The 20,738-nt window shown below is 46.1% G+C and overlaps 1 protein-coding gene across 2 annotated transcripts in view; it reads left to right on the plus strand.

Moving 5' to 3' along the window:
- The first annotated feature begins 3,364 nt into the window (after window positions 1-3,364).
- Window positions 3,365-20,738, plus strand: part of BRD7 (bromodomain containing 7) — a 37,684-nt gene continuing 20,310 nt past the window's right edge. For both annotated transcript variants that reach the window (XM_055145832.1, XM_055145833.1), the window contains exons 1-4: window positions 3,365-3,636; window positions 3,803-3,996; window positions 17,166-17,295; window positions 17,959-18,016. In XM_055145832.1, the coding sequence (XP_055001807.1) occupies window positions 3,588-3,636; window positions 3,803-3,996; window positions 17,166-17,295; window positions 17,959-18,016 (431 nt within the window). In that variant the 5' untranslated portion in view covers window positions 3,365-3,587. The remainder of the gene's footprint in view (window positions 3,637-3,802; window positions 3,997-17,165; window positions 17,296-17,958; window positions 18,017-20,738) is intronic.

Consider the following 20,738-nt stretch of genomic DNA (forward strand, 5'->3'; position numbering starts at 1 on the left):
GGCTCCAGCCCCGGATTGCCAGGTATTTTTAAATAAACAGGGAGTTGAGGCGTGGCCTGCACTGTCTCCTTCCATCCTGACTGGCCTCTGCAGCAGGACTGTCTCCAGGACCAGAACTGCTGTGTGCGAAGTCGAGACCTGAACTGTTCCATCTTCCCCAGAGCCAGAGGGTCTCCTTGGTCCAGGACCCGGGCCACCTGGACTCCCCCATGCTGCCCCACTAGCCATGGCTGGCCCCAGCAGCAGAGACTCTCTGGGGGAGCCTGGGGTGAGGCATGGGCAGCTGTGTGACCGGGGCAGTTCACTGCTGGACTGAAGCCCAATTCCACTTTCTGTAAAAGAAACTTCTCTGGTTGCTGCTTGGAAGATCACAAGGAAAGGTCCAGGCTGAGGAGGGTCGCCCCCATGGAGAGCACCTCAGTCTCCCTCCCCAAAGTCAGAGGGCAAAGACAGTGAGCTAGCTCTATGCGGCATTTGAAGGGGGGCGGTCTCTGTACTGGGTCCTGTGGGCATCAAGAGGGTGAGACCAGACCCTGCCCCAAAGGAGCCCGTGGGGTGACAGGAGCAGGCACAGTCCAAAGCTAAACACACCTCCCTGGAAACCAGACTCAAAGGGGAGTTTGAAGGTAGTGCTCCTGACGGCAGACACAGTTACAAACAGTTACAGAACTGTGTCTGTATTTAAGGGGCACAGATGGTTTGAATTCAGGCAAGAGGCCCAACCAGCAACGAATCCTTGGGCTTTCGCATGGAACCACCAGTCCAGGTGACTGAGAAGCACTGGTTGGAGGCCCTGGGACTCCTGAGCACTGCTTGGGGACCTAACATTTAAAAGGGGGGTGGGTGATTAGAAAAGCCCAAAAGGATTGCCTTGGGTGCCTGCCTTCCCTCAGCACCGCGCAGAGCCCCCAGGAGAATCCCAGCACTAAGGTGCAGCCTCCACCCAGCACCACCACAGAGAATGAAGGACTTCACAGAGGGCAGGGGGTGGGAGTGAGGGATGGCATCCCGCCACAGAGACACAGTGTTCATTCCACCTCCACTCGGCGAGAACCAAATCGACATAATTTCATCATTCATTTCAATTCAATGACTTAATTTTTTTCATTTAGTAAAAAAAAGTACTTGCACAACAAAATGCTTTTTAAAAAATCACCAAAAACACACTGCTCCATGAATTGCTTATTTATTTATTTATTGTCTTAGTTGGATTATGGATTCACCACCAGGATCTCACCATTCTATAAGGAAGTGATCATCGACGTAAAGAGAGGGGTTTGGCAGGGCGATACTATTTCACCCAAACTCTTTAGTGCCACCCTCGAGAACATCATGTGACGACTGGAATGGGAAGGAATGGGAGTGAAGATAGACGGTTGGCACTACACCACTTCCACTTCACTGATGACATCGTTCTCATAACACCAAACATTAGCCAAGCGGCACAAATGCTGGCTGACTTCAACCGTGAGTGTGGAAAGGTCGGACTGCATCTGAATCTCATGAAGACGATGTTCATGAGAAACAGACTAGTTCCTGACATTCCATTTGCTCTCAACGGAACGAACATCTCCGAATGCAGCAGTTATGTGTACCTGGGTTGAGAACTCAGCATTACAAATGACCTGGCACCTGAGCTGCGCAGGAGGAAGAGAGCGGCATAGAACACCTTCAAGAGCGTCGAAGAAGTTGTTAAGAGGATGAAGAAAGAACCTGTGGCTCCAGGCACATCTTTTCGACTCCACCATTCTTCCTGCTCTAACATACACCTCAGAGACTTGGGCCCTATGAAGACAGGACAAGAATGCTATTCGGGTCTCCCAAAGAGGAATCGAAAGAGCTATGCTTGGAGTATCACTTTTCACTCAAGTGAGAGAAGGAATCTGGATTGTCAATCTCTGTTGACAATCGAGAATCAGGCATCGAAAATCAGATGGGCCGGACACGTAATGCGATTTGGAGACAACCACTGGACTAGAACTGTTACTAACTGGATTCCACAGGACATCAAAAGAACGCCTGGCTGCCCACCTACGAGATGGTCGACTTCTTTGTCAAGACCCTGAATGAACAGTTTGAGGCTCTTCATGTTCCTGGAGCGAGCAGATGCCATTGAGCGACACTAGCATGTGGCAGGGATGAATGAAGACGTTACTGGCGCCCGCTCAAGCACCTCGATGAGCAGCGGGATAACAAGTGATACAAGTAATTGTCTTGGGAGATTTCCAGTCTCTGGGGCTCAGGGGCTAGACCTGGCTCTGTGCTCAGGAATCACTCCTGTGGTGCTTGGGGGACCATACACGATGCTGGGAATTGAACGAAGGTTGGCAGCATACAAAACAAGCACCTTAACCCCTGTCCTATCTCTCTGGCTCTCTATACTTCATTAGTGTTGTTTTCATTAAGTTCCTCAGAGGCCTTCACATATATAGCACGTAAAGTTACTTGCTAATTAGAATCCTTTAGTCACCAGTATGCTGGATTTACTGTTCTGGCATCTAGTAAGGCAGGACTCAATATGGGTTGTGAAAGGTAAGAAAGAGGCAAAGGAGAGTGAGACAGAAAGGAGGGAAACGAGGAAGGAGGAAAAGTGATTAAGAGAAAAGAAGGACTAAAGGAGGGAGGGAAGGGATAGAAGAAAGAGTAAAGGAAGGAAAAGTAGGAACCGCAGCAATAGTACAGTGGGGAGGGCACTTGTCTTGCACAAGCTGACCCCAGGTTCAATCCTTGGCATTCCTGAGCACCGCCAGGAGTGATTCCTGAGTGCAGAGCCAGGAGTAACCCTTGAGTATCGCCAGGTGTGACCCAAAAGGAAAAAAAAAAAGAGTAAAGGAAGGAAAAACAGACCAGAGAGAGAAGGGAGGAAGAGAAGCAAGGAAGGGAAGGAACGGCAGAGGGAAGGGCAGGGGGAAAAGGAGGGGTGCAAAAAAAGAAGGAGGAATGGAAAAAAGGAGGGAGGGAGGAAGCAAGAGAGGAAGAAGGGACAGAAAAAAGAAAGAAGGAGGGGAGGAAGGAAGGAAGGAAGGAAGGAAGGAAGGAAGGAAGGAAGGAAGGAAGGAAGGAAGGAAGGAAGGAAGGAAGGAAGGAAGGAAGGAAGGAGGGAAGGAAGGAAGGAGGGAAGGAAGGAAGGACGGACGGACGAGAGCAGAGCAGAGCAGAGCAGAGTAGAGCAGAGCAGAGTACTGGGGCGCCAGCAAAGAAAGGGGCGCTCTGGGAGGCGATCCCCAGCCCCGCCACGCGCCCGGCCCGACTCCGCCCCCTCCGGGCCGGCCGCGGCTCCCCCTCCGGCCGCTAGGGGCCGCCACGCGCCGCGGCCGCAGCCCCGCTCCGGCGCCGGGGGCCCTCTTTCCCGCCTCGCGCCGAGCGCCGCTCGCCGAGCCGCCGCGGCTGTGGGGCTCGGGCCGGGGGTCGCGCTCAGGGTTCTCTCGCGCGGGGCCTCGCGCCGTCCGGCGCACGCCGCCCCCCTGCCTCGCGGCGCGGGGTCTCGCGGGCCCCGCTCCCGCCCTCCGCTCGCCTGGCCCGGACCGGAAGCGGCGCCGCACGGCCTGGGCCTGGCGCGGGGGGCGGGCACCGGGGCCCGGGCGGACATGGGCAAGAAGCACAAGAAGCACAAGTCGGACAAACACCTCTACGAGGGTGAGGGGCGCGCCGGGGCGCGGGCGGGGGGCGCGGCCGCGGGGGGCGGGTGGGGGGCGGGGGGCGGGGTCCGGCCGGGCCCGGGGTGGGGGGGTGCTGGGGGGGAGGAGGTCGCCGCCGCCGAGCGCCGACCGCGCCCCCCGCGCTGCCCGCCCCCCGCCTGCAGAGTATGTGGAGAAGCCCCTGAAGCTGGTGCTCAAGGTGGGCGGGAACGAGGTCACCGAGCTCTCCACGGGCAGCTCGGGCCACGACGACAAGAACGAGCACGACAAGCACAAGGACCGCAAGCGGAAAAAGAGGAAGAAAGGAGAGAAGCAGGTCCCCGGCGAGGAGAAGGGGCGGAAGCGGCGGCGGGTGAAGGTAAAAAAGTTGGGGGGGTTTCGGGCGGGGGGAGGGGGGTCTGTCGCGTCTTCCCCTCCCCCCCCAGGGTGGCCTGGCACTGCTCGCGTCCAGGTGCAGAATCCATCAGAGAGGGGGCTCCCCGGAGACCTTTCAGGGATAACCCTTCGGGGACCCTCCCGGCCCCCAGCAACTTTAGAAAACAACAACAAAAGGATCTTCTTAACAGTTTGCAGTTAAAAAGGAGCAAGAACGAGCGACTGTTTTGGTTTGCAGGCCGGCCACACTATTAACGGTAGTCAGCTTTCCTTCTTTGGGGAGGACCACCTTCATCCCCGGAATCGACCCCGAAAGATGATTGTGCATCCCTCCCCTCTACAATTAGCTGGTGCCTAGGTGACTTGATTGACTCCTATCTCTCCAGCGTCTCCAAGATCGCTTTTCAAGTTGGGGTAGTTTTTGTTACTTTCTTAAGGTTCTATGTACAGTGGAAGTTCCGTTTTGTAGTAGGATGAAACGCAGGGGTAAGTCGTGGAATCTTAAAATTGAGTTTTAGGGCTTGAAGTCTATTTCATCCTGCTCTCTTTCTTTCTTCTTTTTTTTTCTTTTTCAATCGCCTTTGGCTAGACTGTGAGGACCTAGAGAACTGTTGCTTCTCTCCTGCATAAGACCTTGCCATGTATCTTGTAAAGAAATTCATTTGGTTGAGAAGTGAACGGGAGTAAACTGTGGGGAGAGTTTTCCTCATGCCAACCCCTCATACATACCCCTAAGAGGTCACTAGGATTTAAAAAAAAAAAAAGTTACTGAAATAATTCATTGGCATTCTTTTGTTGTTCCTTTGATTTGGGGGCCACACCCAGAGGTGCTTATGGATTATTCCTGGCTCTGCACTCAGGAATTATTCCTGGTAGTGCTTGGGGGACCATATAGGATGCCACAGATTCAACCTTGGTCAGCTGCATGCAAGTAAAGTGCCACCGCTGGCCTATCGCTCCAGCCCCAGCCACCTTTATCTTTAGGGATGTGTTTCACTGTAGCACTGTTTTCCCGTTGTTCATTGATCTGCTCGAGCGGGCACCAGTAACGTCTCCATTGTGAGACTTGTTACTGTTTTTGGCATATCGGACACACCACGGGTAGCTTGCCAGGCTCTGCCGTGCAGGCAGGATACTCTCAGTAGCTTGCCGGGCTCTTCAAGAGGGACGGAGGAATCAAACCCGGGTCGGCCACATGCAAGGCAAACGCCCTACCCACTGTGCTAGCACTCCAGCCCGTGTTTCATTATGAATTCTTTATTTCAGCTCTGGGTTGAAGTATTTATGTGATAGCTCCTCCTTAATATTTTTTTCTTTCATCTTTCTGGAGGGCTTGAGCGATAGCACAGCAGTAGGGCATTCACCTTTCACGTGGCCGACCCATGTTTGATTCCTCTGCCCCTCTCGGAGAGCCCGGCAAGCTACCGAGAGTATCGAGCCCACACGGCAGAGCCTGGCAAGCTACCCGTGGCATATTGGATATGCCAAAAAAACAGTAAGTCCCACAATGAGAGATGTTACTGGTGCGTGCTCGAACAAATCAATGAGCAACGAGATGATAGTGACAGTGACATCTTTCTGGAACCCCTGCCTGCCATTTAGGTATCAGGCTCTTTTTAATCTTCTCATTTCTTAGCTTCTCTTTCATCTCTTTATTCTCTTTGACTTTTGTATTCTTCCCTCAAGTAGCATTCTTAACTGTATTTTGGTTTAGGGCCATACCCATGGTGCTCAGAAATCGCTCCTGGTGTCCTCCGGCATATGGGGTGCTAGGAATTGGGACTCCAAACCCCGGGTCGGCCATGTGCAAGCAAATGCCCTACCCTCTGTACTATCACTTCAACCCCTGCATTCTTAAACTTCTGCTGTTGAATTTTATTTCAAGTGTTGTGTTTTTAGTTCCAAGCAATTCTTACATATTTGCTAAGCATTCTTAGGAACTTCTTTTTCTGGGAATATTAATTGAAAGGTTTTTGTTGTTGTAACGATCATGTATTGTTTGTCTTGGGGGGGCCACACCCAGCAGTGTTCAGTGTTACTCCTGACTCAGGGATCACTCCTTGCAGTGCTTGGGGGCATATGGTTCTCCAGGGGTCAAACCCAAGTTGGCTACATGCAAGACAGGCACCCTACCCTTTGTACTATCACTCCAGTCCCTATAGTGATCTCTTATGCTACTTACGTTTTATTTTATTGCTCTCAAGTTCTTAATTTGTTTTCCTCCATTTAAATTAAAAGCATCATTTTTGCTATGTTAGGAATTAAACCCAGGGCCTCACATTCGTTCAGGTCATGCTCTCTAACTGTTGAGCTGTTCACCCCAGTGCTGAAAGCATCTTCGAGTTACCTGTGTAGCTTTTGTAAGTGTGAGTTTAAACATGGAGCGGGGAGCGGCTCTATGATTTGGACAACGGTCAGCAGTGGGTGAGATGGATTTGTACCTAGACAGTGTTTACCAGCTGATGGAATTTAGAATCACTAAACAAGAGACTTGATGATTTTGAATACCATGTGTCTCTTTTCTCTGGATTCTTTAATTTCCCTAGAGAAAATTCCTCCTCTCCTGGGGGAAGGATTTTACTGGGCTGTCTGTATTTTAGGATCCAGCCAGGGGGAGGGGAGTAGGTAGAGGGATCTACCTCCCATTGGCTCTGCTTTCATTCTAGCATCTTTCCTTCTGACTGATTTCCAGGGCTGGAGACTCTCTGATTTCTTCCATCTCAAAGGTCTTGAGTTTTTTTGTGGTTGGGACTCTCCCTTTTCTCATAGAAACCTATCTCTCTTTACAGAAAGTATCCTGCGTTCTCTGATCTGCAGGCTCTTTTTTTTTTTCCCGCCTTCCATCTTAATATGTTGATGCTATAGTTCACCTTGGTGTCTTTGTTCCTGTCATCATCTTGTTTCATTGAAAGTTAAGGTAAAAACCTGTTTGACTCATTTCTAGGATTAGTCCTGGGAGTTACCACCATAACACATGGTTTCAAGAGTGATGCCTGAGTGCAGAACCGGGAGTGACCCTTAAGGATTGTCAGTTGTGGCCCAAAAACTTTAATAATAATGAGTAAAATAATAGCTTTTTCAATAATTCCATTTGATTAGTGATGCGGGCACAAGAGTCAGTCTGAGGCCAACCTAAGTGAATTAAGTGTAGGCCATTAAGTAATGATTGGGGTGTTTATAAAATTAAAGTAAAATAACATTCTTTGTCATGTTTTCTTTTTTGACTGCACTGTAGTTGGTTATATTGAGGTACTGTACTTTTAAGTGTTACAGGAAACGTACAGTGAACCTCACTGGACATACATCTTCCTATGCCTTTAGTAACAGGGCTCCCGGGGAGCATCCTGGAAGTCTCCCCCGCCGCTGCAGCCACTCTGTCCTTTCTGAATTTTAGTTCTATATATCAAAAGTTACTATAGATACTTTTGCATCTGTATAACACTTCTAAATAAGACAGGTAGATGAGTGGTTTCTATTTCACAAAGGGTCAAGTGGAAACTCAACGGAGGTGAACAGAGCTTGCTCAAGGTCCCGCTTCCCTGGGGCTTAGGATCAGAGACCTGGCACAGTTTCAGATTCTCCATCCTTGGGTCTGTAAGGCTGTTTGGGCCCATCTTTTTCTGAGCCAGACCAGAGATGGGGAAAATGGTGATGTCTAGGGAAGGAGCCTTCAGAGCACCTGTCTCAGGGTCTCCAGAAACAGCAGCTGCCAGCTCTCTTTACGGGAGAGAAGGCCCAGTGCAGACATCCCCAACTTTTCCCCTTTTTTGGGGGGGGGTGTCGGGGGTCTTTGTTTGGGGGCCACACACCTGGTGATACTCAAGAGTTACTCCTGGTTCTGTACTCAATTACTTCAGCCGGTGCTTGGGGTCCGTATGGGGTGCCAGGGATCAAACCCAGGTCAGCTGCTGCAAGGCAGGCACCCTACCTGCTGTACTACCACTCCAGCCCCAGTTTCTAAACTTTTTATTAGCCTACTGCCACCCTTTTCAGAGAAAGTTTTCTTGGCACCCCCAAGAAGTCTGCTTCTTTACAAATAAGCAGGAAATGCCCCATAATTTTGCCCACAGTCATTACAGCTCCCTGGATTATTCCAGGAGTTAGTACTGGGGATCAGAGGGTCAAAATACCTTAGCCCCTATACTTAACCCCTTTAACTCTAGCCCCAACACAAATTTTCCTATAAAGCACAAAATGCAAAGGGAATATAGATCTGAAAGGAAGATGAACTGTCAGAACATGGAGTTCAGATTTGAATATGTAGGTGGAAGGAATGAGCAACTTTCTGAGTTGAAGAGTAATGAAAGTAGAGCTTTAGTAGTTTTAATCTTTTAATAGTATCTGACAAGCTAAAGACCATGGAGGCTGGTATGAGCCCTCCCCCTCCTTGACTTTTGGCTAAAACAGAACTGAATTCCTTTATGAAAACTCAGATTTGTTTTTCTGAGACGCATAATCAAAACCCAAAAATCTCTTGACAACTTTGCGAGACAGCTTGAGGTTTAGAAATTAGACTAGTTCTATTGCTTAGCAATGTTTGAGACTAAAAAGCCATTTTAAGAATGTTTTAAATTAAAAGCTGTAACAGTTTGGGTAGTATTATATGCAGATAAATACATTAGGGTAAAGTAAATGTCCTAATGAAAAATGTAAAACTATTGGTATTAGATAAATTTCAGCCAGCAGATGTTTATGAAAGCACTGCCCCTTTGGGGACACATTCCAGCAGTGAGAGACACTGTTCTGAGTACTTTATGTTCCTATTTTAATCTTTACAAGTTGCAGGTAGTTAGCTACTGCTTTATTAGTTGCCTAGTAAATTGAGGCAAGAGTTAGCTTATAATTAGAGAGTACAAATGAGTGATAACCTTTGGCAAAATCCTATTCAAACACAATATATTGACTTTTAGTTGACATTTGCCACATCCAGGACCTCAAAGCTGCTATCATTGATCTGGTTTGCAGAATTCGCTATCTTTCTAGTTCTCCTGTTCCGTGTGGCTGCCTCCCGACACTGTCCTTTAAATCTCAGCAGATGCTTCTTCCGGGAAGGGGAGGACTGATAGAAGAGCTGTGTGTTGGCTCTTTTCACTCAGCGCTTACCAGATGCTGACTCTGTACCTGACTCAGAAGTAGGCTCAAAGAATGAAGCTAAGATACCATCCTGGCCCTACAGGAGCCGAGCTGGACTAAAGAATTAGACACAAAAGAATAAATATATTCCATAGACTGGTAAATTGTAATGACTAAAGTGTCTGGGAGTTCAAAGGGAACAATTCTCCTTCTGCTCTGGGTGCCAGAGGAGGCATTATAGAGGTAATACTTCGGTTGTGTGGGACTGAGGGCAAAAACGAGGTGTACCTTCAAGGTAATAAAACTGATTTTTCATTTTGAATTTTTCGGTACAGCTGTTAGGTTTAGACATTGTCTTGCACATTGGAAGCTTTTGAGAATTGCATGTAAATTCCAAATGTAACTATTATGAAGGAGAGTAATTGTTAAACTTGTGCTATTGACATGCTTTTGTATTACTGTCTTTTGCTGTCTCCTATGAATTCTGCAAATACATGTATAAGTTATTGTCAAACTCAGGGATTGACATCAGCAAGTGTGTCTATTATGGGAATGAAGATTTGCTTCAGATTAATCATAAATTAACTTGTCGTTCAGTGATGGGTTAGAGTGTAACCCTAAAAAGTACAGTAAGTACAGTATGGAAATAGCTTCCCGCACTTGTACATGCTGTTCCCACCTGCCCACCTCTGCCGCCAACCTGGCTGAAGTCTCCCTCCTTCTCCCTCAGATCTTACTTCATAGACATATTCCCACCCTTCTCCAGTCTAAAGTAGATTCCTCCAACTGTTATTTTCCCTTTGAGATCGGTTCAATAACTTCAGTAAGCTGTTTAATATTAGACTGTGTTGCTGAATGTGCCAGCTTCTCAGGACAGAGTAGTGTGTCGCACCCCTCAGTGGAATGCCCTGCAGTGGCTTCTCGGTAGATTTACCAAATACCCGAGTGAATGAGGTGATGGGCACAGCGCTAGAATTTCACACACACTGTTCTGTTCCGTTCTGAAAACAAGCCTCTGAGGGATGTATGCAGGTGTTCTGTTTGGGGGCCACACCTCCTAGGGCTCAGGGGCTCTTCCAGCTGCCTCAGGAGCAACTGCTGGCACTGCTCGGGAGACTATCCATGGTGCTGGGGATCAAACCCGGGTCAGCCCCCTCCAGGGCCTAACCTAGATTCTGTCTCTCTGGCCTTTCTTTGGAGGAGTTTGTTTTTGTTTCGGTGCTTAGGACATACTCAGTGCTCAGGGATCACTGTTGACTGTGCTTGGGGGACCGGCTGCATGCAGTGCCAGGGATGGAACCGAGATCAGCCTTATGCAAAGCAAGTGCCTCTAACCCTATACTATCCCTCCAAACCTCGTGCTAAATAATTTTGACAAAGAAAATTATCACCAGAATTTTAGGCTCAGAGAGAACTGAAGAGAACAAAGTCTGTTGATCTGTAGAAGCAATAGATAAAAGTGCTGTAACTTGTTTCAGGTCATTTTCCAATTAAATGGAAACTCTGTCTCCTAATCTGACAATAACATGTTACAATGTCTCCATTTAGGTTACAGTAGTTGCCAAAAGTTTTTCTGTTTTGGCTTTGTTTCTTTCTCTAGCTCTTTTAAACTGTTTGCCCACTTATTCCTTCACCATACTAAACAAAGTAGTTACTGTAGACCAGCTTAACTCAGTCAAGTTACTGAATAGAGGTGGTTTCGAGACATCATGTTTCTTTTGGTACTTTCTCAACTTTTCTCTTTTGACTCCCCTCATGGACTCTTAAATGAAATCAGCAATTAAATCTCTGTCTTGATGAAGAGGCCTGGTGAAAGTAAATGAGTTGCCTAGGATAATGTTAAGGATGAAGGGTGGGAGAGTTAATACAGGAGTGAAGGCCATGCCCGTGGCCGACCCCAGTAAGATCCCCAGCACCACATGGTCCCCCAGAATCATCGTATGGCTTTGGAAGCTCTCACACACCAACAAGGATGGCTCAGGTAGCTTCTAGCACTTCAGGACCCCAGTAGCAGCTCATTCTCAGGCCTTCTAATTGACCAGCAGTCTGGTAAGCCAAGAACTGCCAGGCTCGGCCCCCGAACCAAGAGCTACAACCCCACCCCCCGCCCCCAACTGTGTTGTTTTGGGCTTACACCCAGCTGTGGTTTACTCCTGGCTCTGCACTCTGGGATTACTCATGGTGGTGGTCATGGGGGATCATATGGGGTACAGGGATCAAACCCAGGTCAGCCACATGGAAGGCAAGCACCTTACCCACTGTACTGTCTCTCTGGTCCCAAATATATTTTTTTTAGGTGTTAAGGATGAAAGGTAGGTAGGCAAATCCTGACCAGCACTGATTTTTATTTATTTATTTTTTTTATTTTGGGACCATACCCAGAGGTCTTCAACTGCCGAGGATATGCTCGGGGTGGGAAGGGAAGCTCAACCCCCAGCAAAGCCTCAGCAGTTGAAGACCTCTGGAACCCAGCCACAGCATGCTCAAGGCCACTCTCCACACTTTCAGACGAGCCTCATGCATAAAGGAACCAGCAGAGGAACCCAGGTGTGCATGACCCGGGGCCAAGATCTCCAAGGCTGCTCAGATCGGGACTGGGTTTCTCCCACCCAGATTCCCCATTTTCTAGTAGCTAGGCAGTCACACACACACACACACACACACACACACACACACACACACACACACACACACACACACACACACACACACACACACACACACACACACACACCCCAATCCCATTGATCCCATCAACAGCCAACATCAGAGACTATAAAACCAAACTTCTGGACAAGCACGTGGCCGCATCTGATAGCTTAGTTCTCCCTCTTGGAGAACCTGGCAAGCTACTGAGAGTTTATTGCCCGAACAGGAGAGCCTGGCAAGCTCCCCATGGCGTATTCATATCCCAAATACAGTAACTGATATATACATACCTCTCAGAGAGCTGGCAAGCTACCGAGAGTATCCCACCTGCATGGGCAGAGCCTGGCAAGCTACCCGTGGCGTATTCAGTATGCCAAAAACAATAACAATAAGTCTCATTCCCCTGACCCTGAGAGAGCCTCCAATCATTGGGAAAGATGAGTAAGGAAAGGCTGCTAAAATCTTAGGGCTGAGAGGAATAGAGACGTTAATGGTGCCCACTCGAGTAAATCGAGAACAACGGGATGACAGTGATGCAGTGATACCCAGCTCTGCACAGGGCTGACTCCTGGCTCTGCACTCAATGATGACTCTTGACAGGCTTGGGGGACTATTTAGTAATTGTGACAGATCTCATGGACTTTATGTAAAGCCTAAATATATACCACCTGACCATTTACCAAAAAGTTTGCACACCCTTACTCTAGGCTGCTAGCACTGTGGCCTTGGTTCTTTCTACCTTGGGGAGTGCTTGTTGCTGTCCAGTCTTCTCCTCATTTACACTTAGTAGATAGGAGTCTATCTCTCTGAAATCTGTTTCCTCTGAACTGATGTTCTAAGATCTATCAAACTACCAAAGATTAGTGTCACTTTTTCTGGGCAAAAAATACAGGACTTTCTGAAAGTCAGAAAATTACTCTTACAAGCCAAGGAGCTAGCTCACAGCTGGACCGCATGCTCTGCATGCAGAAGACCTGTGTTTGATCTCTGGCATCCAGTGGGCCCAGGCGCACCACCAGCACCCGCCCCACCCCCCAAAAAAATCCAAACAAATGAACAAAAAAACTTTTTCAGGGACCCAGAAGATGGCTCACAACATTTTCCAAGCAAGTGCAGAGCCTTGTGCTCACACCCTGGTGCTGTCACCTGAGATGACCAGGATAGTCCCCCTGTGGGTGAGCCCTGGCAAGAAGGGCTTGGAAGAAGGCACTGTGACTAGGAAGTGCAGAGGGGAATAGAAGGCAGTGAGACTAGTTACTGCCACATATGTGCCCAGGTCTTCCTTACCACCTTGTTGTCTGGAGTCCTTGGTGGAGGGAGAGGGCTGAGTAACTTCCAGAATATGTTATGAAAACTGAAAAGAAAACACCAGATCGAGGGGCTGGAGCGATAGCACAGCGGGTAGGGCGTTTGCCTTGCATGCGGCCAACCTGGGTTCGAATCCCAGCATCCCATATGGTCCCCTGAGCACCTCCAGGAGTAATTCCTGAGTGCAAAGCCAGGAGTAACCCCTGTGCATCACCGGGTGTGACCCAAAAAGCAAACAAACAAACAAAAAAAAACACCAGATCGAGTGCATAATGAGTGCATTGTTCTTTGGGGCTCTAGACTATCCTAGGTTCTGTGTGAGACGCGCTGGACTCTGGAGAGTCATTCGAGTGAGTGTGCTCTTTGTGCCAACAACACCCACGTGACCTAGAAACTTGTTAGAAATGTGGATTCTTAGACTACTCTGGCCTGCTGGGTCAGTAATTCTAGGCATAGGGCCAGGGCATTAGTATTTTAACACTTGCATCAGGTGAATCTGGTGCATGTCTTTTATGCTTGAGAACCTCATAATGGGGCCTTGGAATTTCCATTTCTAGCAATTCCCATATAGTGCTGATGCTGCTAACCTTTGAAAACCACTGCTCTAGATACCCAAACAAGAAATTAGGACATAGACCAAGAAAATGATTGTCTTGAATAGGAATTCTTGATTTGCAAAAGCCTAGGCATTTTAGTATAACGCTATTTCAAAATTTACTTTTTGCAAATGCAAAATACATACCACCTGGTACCAACAATACAGCTTCATTATACCCACATTTTGCTTGTGTGTAGGTTTTTGTTTTGTTTTTCAAAATAGTAGTGACAGTCTATACACAGCGTTCCTCTCCCTTGTTTCCTAACTAGAACAGTTGTCCTGAGTTTGGTATGTCTTGCACACATGCTAGTTTTTATAGTTTTATTACTTTTCCACTATCTGAAAATAGTATAAACTTACGTGTTTTCAAGATTTACAAAACTGGTATCTCAACAGAATCTTTCTGAGCTTCTATAAATTATGTTTTTGGTATATTCATGAATGGACTGGAGTGATAGCACAGTGGGTAGGGCGTTTGCCTTGCACACAGCCGACCTGGCTTTGATTCCTCTGCCCCTCTTGGAGAGCCCGGCAAGCTACCGAGAGTATCCCACCCTCACGGCCGAGCCTGACAAGCTACCCAAGGCATATTCGATATGCCAAAAACAGTAACAACAAGTCTCACAATGGAGACGTTACTGGTGCCAGCTCGAGCAAATTGATAACGGGATGTCAGTGATAAGTGATATTCGTGAATGTTTTGAATATGGTCATGTTGATAAAATATAATGAGCCTTTGTTTTACATGCTCCTCAAATAATGTCATTTGTTAATCAATTTTCATTATTTAAAGTAGGGACTGTATATTTTTTTGTTACTGTTACCTACTTTTTTACTATTTTGAACAGCACTGTAATAATATTCATAGATAAATCTCCATCCATCCTTTGTTAAAGAAAATACCCTAGGGTGTATGTCCGTGACTAGAGAGCAGAAAAGGCATCTTTGGTTCTACATGATACTGCTGATTGCTTTTCTTCTGTTTGTATATTCACGCACCACCTGAGATTTGTGTTTCAGATATTTCATCTTGAATGTGAGCTAGCCTTTTTTTCTGCTTTTTACAGTCTATATGGAAGACTACCTTCAGTAGACTGCAGGAACAGGTGGTATGAATAGGTGGTTTATCACTAGGTTCTTGGAGCTTGACAGATGAGAGGCAGCTGCCTTTCTGGCTGTGTCCTGTTCCCTGGCATGAGTGGGTTGGACCAGGCATGGCCAGGAACTGGTTCTGTGAGACCCCCCCCAAGACTCCAATAGCCTAGCTGTGCCAGAAATCTAATTGGCAGGTATTCAGTCATAGTCCCACAGATGGTAGCTTCACCCCATTGACTTCTTTTTTTTTGGGGGGGGTCACACCCGGTGATGCACAGGGGTCACTCCTGGCTCTGCACTCAGGAATTACCACTGGCGGTGCTCAGGGGACCATATGGGATGCTGGGAATCGAACCCGGGTTGGCCTCGTGCAAGGCAAATGCCCTACCCGCTGTGCTATCACTCCCGCCCCACTCCCCAATTGACTTCTTAGCCAAGTACATACATCAGTAATAATCACTGTCATCCCGTTGTTCATCGATTTGTTTGAGCGGGCATAGTAACGTCTCTCAATGTGAGACTTATTGTTACTGTTTTTGGCATATCCAATACGCCACGGGTAGCTTGCCAGGCCCTGCCATGCGGGCTCGATACTCTGAGTAGCTTGCCAGGCTCTCCGAGAGGGGCGAAGGAATCGAACACAGGTCGGCTGCGTGAAAGACAAATGCCCCACCATTGTGCTATCGCTCATAGTCTTTTAATTTTATTGATGGTAAGGAAATCTTAACCATACTCTTGTGGGTGAGGGTGGCACATCTGGCATTGCTCAGGAACTACTCCTGGCAGTGCTCTCAGGGACCATGCAGTACCAGGGATTGACAGAAATCAGGGCTCCTGCATGCAAAGCTCCAGCCCGCTTTGCCATCTCCCTGTCCTTCCACCTACTCTTGAATCATAAACGTTCTTTGCTTTGGGGGCCAGAGAGATAGTGCAACAGGTAAGACACCTCGCGCTCACCCGACTCAGGTCCCCTGTATCCCTGACACTGTGTGGTCCCAGATCCCTGCCAGGAATGATCCCTGAGCACAGAGCCAGAGTAAGCCCTGATCACAGCTGGATATGGCTCAAAGACAAATTACATGTATCTGAAGTCTTAAAACTTTGGACATAGAAGACCACCTGGGATTTACTTGTGTATGATACAAAGTATAAATCTAATTTTCTTTTCTATGAAATACCCAGTTGTCCCAGTACCATTTTGTCATTGATTTAGGATATCCCTCTGTGACATATCACCAAGACTTTTTTAAGTGCATGACTGTGTTTCTGGGCTCTATAGTCTGTTCTGTTTGCTTAATCTCATGTTGCACTCACATTTTCTTTAATTTTTATCATTTGTACAAGTACCAACAAGACTAAGAATATTTAATTGTTCGTGGAGCTGTAGAGAATGAGTACAGCAAGTAGAGCATTTGCTTTGCACATGGTCAACCTGGGTTAAATCTCCGGTATCCTGTGTGGTCCCCAAGCCTTGCCAAGAGTGATCCCTGATCGGGGCTGGAGCGATAGCACAGCAGGTAGGGCGTTTGCCTTGCACGCGGCCGACCTGGGTTCGATTCCCAGCATCCCATATGGTCTCCTGAGCACCACCAGGAGTAACTCCTGAGTGCAAAGCCAGTGGGTAACCCCTGTGCATCGCCGGGTGTGACCCAAAAAGCAAAAAAAAAAAAAAAAAGAGTGATCCCTGAGCAAAGCGCCAGACGTAAGCCCTGAGAACTGCCAGATGTGGCCCGAAAACTAAAATAACTGATTAACTTATTTTGACCTCTTTCAAAGCTCTCCTGTGCTTCACCATTCACTTTTCAAGTTAAATAAGATAGAGTTCTCAAGGCCCATTGAAAACTCTCAGAATTTTCATTGTCATTACATTTTCCTTTAGAGAAAAACTTTTTTACTTTCAGTTCATGAACATGGTATATCTCCTTATTCAGGACTTCCACTGTGACCTTTCATTGTTTCATAAATTTTTCCAAAAGTAGTGGGCTTTTTTTTTTTTTTTTTTGCTTTTTGGTTCACACCCAGCAATGCTCAGGGGTTACTCCTGGCTCTGCACTCAGGAATTACTCCTGGCGGTGCTTGGGGGACCATATGGGATGCCGGGGATCGAACCTGGGTCGGCCGCGTGCAAGGCAAACGCCCTACCCGCTGTGCTATCACTCCGGCCCAGTAGTGGGCTTTTTAAACTTGACTGTTCATAGGTATGTTAGCTTACTTTGTGAGTATTTTTATGTTCTAACTGGTAATTTCTGACATTTTCATCTTCTATGAATGTGTTATTCCCACTTTTTCCAGTAGATGGCAATAAAATACATTAGGCTTTCATTATCGAACTACTTTGTTCTCAGTAGTATCTTGTTTCTTTCCCATTAAAATTGTTTTAAAGGTGTTGATTCTAATATTTCTCCATGATCTCTCTTTGTTTCATTTAGGAGGACAGAAGGAGGCGAGATCGCGACCGTGTGGAGAATGAGGCAGAAAAAGATCTCCAGTGTCAGGGCCCTGTGCGATTAGACCTGCCTCCGGAGAAACCTCTCGCAAGCTCTTTAACCAAACAAGAAGGTTGGAATAACTTTGAATTCATTGTCCTGAGTGAGGAGACTTAAATTAGTCAGAATTTTTTTTTAAGTGTTCTTATTTCTCTCAGTACATAAGAGATTTAAAATTAGCTTCAAAAAGTCTGGATGGGGCCGGAGCGATAGCACAGCGGGTAGGGCGTTTGCCTTGCACGCGGCCGACCTGGGTTTGATCCCCAGCATCCCATATGGTCCCCCAAGCACCGCCAGGAGTAACTCCTGAATGCAAAGCCAGGAGTAACCCCTGAGCATCGCTGGGTGTGATCCAAAAAGCCAAAAAAAAAAAAAAAAGGTCTGGATGGATAGTACAGGGGGTGGGTTGCTTGCCTCACATGCCGCCCACCCGGGTTTGCCCTGGCACCCACCCCATAGCCTCCCCGGAGCCCTGCCAGGAGTGCTCTCTGCAGAGCTAAGAACAAGCGCTGCGCACCACTGGTGTCGCCCAAAAACAAGCAAACATAAAATTAGCTTCATGTTGGAACTAATGTTCTCATTCTTCAACATACTTATACAATAAGTAAAAATTTTTCTTATGTGTATGGGATATTTGAAAGCAGATGTCAGAGAAGTCATAGAAAGCAAATAAACTAAACAATACTTTCTAGAATCTTTTTTAAATACCATGTTTCTTTAATTTTTTGCCCTTTAGAAGTAGAACAGACACCCCTTCAAGAAGCTTTGAATCAATTGATGAGACAATTGCAAAGGTAAGCGTTTTTTCAAACATATTTACAGCAGAGACATCGAAATGAGAAATGTATGTAACCCAAATCACTCTCTATTTTTTCATTGTTTAGACTCACATTTTGTTTCCTAAGTCCACATGTACAGTGGATGGTAAATATTTTGCTTGGCTGTTCACTTACTGACTAAGCAGCTGAGTCTTTGATGCTTCTGTCTGGTTTGTTCTGGCCAGCAGCTACCAAGTGCTAATAGAAGACTGTCAATGGCAGGTTTCTCTTAACTTCTGATGTGTTAAAACTTTAAACCAAGAATAAACAACATAGTTCTGTTCTGCTAATAAAATTTCTGTTGTATATTTGTATGATGTGTGTGCTGTGAACATTCAGAAATTATTAAATTTGAAAACAAACAAAATGCCATGAATATGATTTGACCCTCTTTTAAATATAGAGATTTGTTCTTAAGATTTCAGTATATTTAACTAGACTATCTTGAGTATAATAGGTCTTCATTAGATATTTATTTTTACTATCTCTTTTTAATCAGAATCTGAATTTTCAACTCCAAGACATGTGCCTCATTTACAAAGGATAAAGAGGATTCCTGGCTGTAGGACATGCATTTTAATAGTGAATTTTTTAGTACTTACATATTAGCCCCAGAATACACCTTTTCTTTCTTTTTTTTATGGGCCAAACCCAGTGGTAATCAGGGTATACTCCTAGTTCTGTGCTCAAGGATCACTCCTGACCATTATTTCCCTTTCTTCAGATTTGTAGTTAAGATCATAAGTTAAATGCCAAAAAGATAGTAGAGCAGGCAGTTCACTTGCCTTTAACATAGCCAATCCAGGTTCAATCCCCAGTACCCCATAAGGTCCCCTGAGTCTGCCAGGAGTGGTTCCTGAGCACAGAACTAGGAGTAATCCCTACGCTTCACCATGTGTGGCCCAAAACCAATAAAATAGAAGTTAGTATTCTCTCTCCCCTTTTTGGTGCTACAGAGCAGTTGAGAAAATTACCCTCCTAGTTACTACACTTGGGTAACTCATCTGTTACTATCCCAAAGGGGTTAACCTATTAAGTATATTGTCTTAATATGTCTCTAATGTCTCGGTTAAATTATCTATAGTGCCTTTTAATTTTATTATAAAACCTTACATAGGTTAATGATATCACTTTACATCTACTTAAACTTTATCAAAGTTCAAAGCTTTTTTCATTGTTAGGGAGTAGAATCCAGTCTTGTTGAATAGTCTGAGTGATTGGACAATTATTCGTCCTTGAGACTCAATGCTAATGCTGCTAAAAACTATATCTAAGTTCAGTACATAATTTTTTATCAGGACCAACTAAGCCTACTTGAAATGACTGTGTGGCTTGTAGATAACTTGCTCCAAAGAAGTCCTCCAGAGACCGTGTCTTTTGACACCCCCGGAACTGTGGGTTGACCTCCATTTGAATGTTTAAGTTCCACACTGGATATTTTTGCTTGTTATTTGCCTGTTGTTATTTTTCAGTCTCACTGTTTAAACATCCTGCTGGGACAAAGTAAACTCACATACACCTGAGTTGAGTTTCCAGTTCTTATCTTTTATTAGATTTATGGCCCTGAATAAATGATCTGAATACCCTGAGCCTCAGTATTCTCATCTCTACCTGAGGGTATCACCACCTTGTAAGTGCAAAATGCTTTAAGTATCTGTCATAGGGCAGAGCACATGGAAAGTAACAGTCAAGGGTGCTGTTCTGACGTCCTAAGCATTTTTATTGCTTTGATTATTCGGGAGTCGGAAAACTTGGGTATGCTAGATTTCCAGAGGGGAAAAAATCAGAAAAGTGATTTCTAATCATAAAACAGTGGTTTCAACCCTAAAATACTCAAAGTACTAATGCCAAAATCTCAAATTACCAACCCTAAAACCTAGGAAATCTAATGTCTGTGTCCATTCTCCTTCCTAAAGAGATGTAACGTGTAAAGTATGAACCTCCCCAGCTCCCCAGCTGCAATATGGAAAGCTCCTCTCATGTTTCCATGCATAGTCGAGTCAGAATTAACCTGTATGGAAGCACTGGGTCTTGAGTTTGGGGATATTATGAGCACCCTTTTTTTAAATCTGTCGTTCAGTTACATGGTTGCAATAGTATTGACATTTATGGTATTGAGGCACATAGTCACTGTACCCCATCACCACCAAAGTGCTGAGACCCTCCCTCCACCATCGTCCCTATGTTTCTCTTTATTTTTCATGCCCCAGTAGCCAATACAGCTTGGTACTCTGAGTTTTGTAATCCAAGGCCAGGGGATTGTCATTATCCAATACTGTCTATTCCTTGTTTTATTTCTGTAGACTACAGATGAGTGAGATCATCCAGTATCTGTCCTCCCTCTGACTTATTTCACTTAACATGATACCCTCCAGTACTATCCAGGTTGCAGCAAACTGCAGGATTTCATCTTAAGCTGTATTGTATTGTGTATGTATACCCAGCTTCTTAATCCATTCATCTGCCCTTGAACATTTGGGTAGTTTACATTTCGTGATTGTTATACCAAGTTCTGCAATCAACATAGATATTTAGATCTGTTTTTTATTTAATGATTTTCTGTTTTTGTTTAGCGGCCAAGAAGTAGAGTCCTTTGTCATATGGGATTTACAGTATTATTTTTGTTTTTGTTTGAAGCCACATCAGATTATGCTCAGGGCTCTCCTGGTGGTGCTTGGGAGATCATCGGGTTGCCAGA

The sequence above is a fragment of the Sorex araneus genome, chromosome 8 (genome assembly GCF_027595985.1).
Source record: "Sorex araneus isolate mSorAra2 chromosome 8, mSorAra2.pri, whole genome shotgun sequence".
In the NCBI taxonomy this organism is placed as follows: Eukaryota; Metazoa; Chordata; class Mammalia; order Eulipotyphla; family Soricidae; genus Sorex; species Sorex araneus.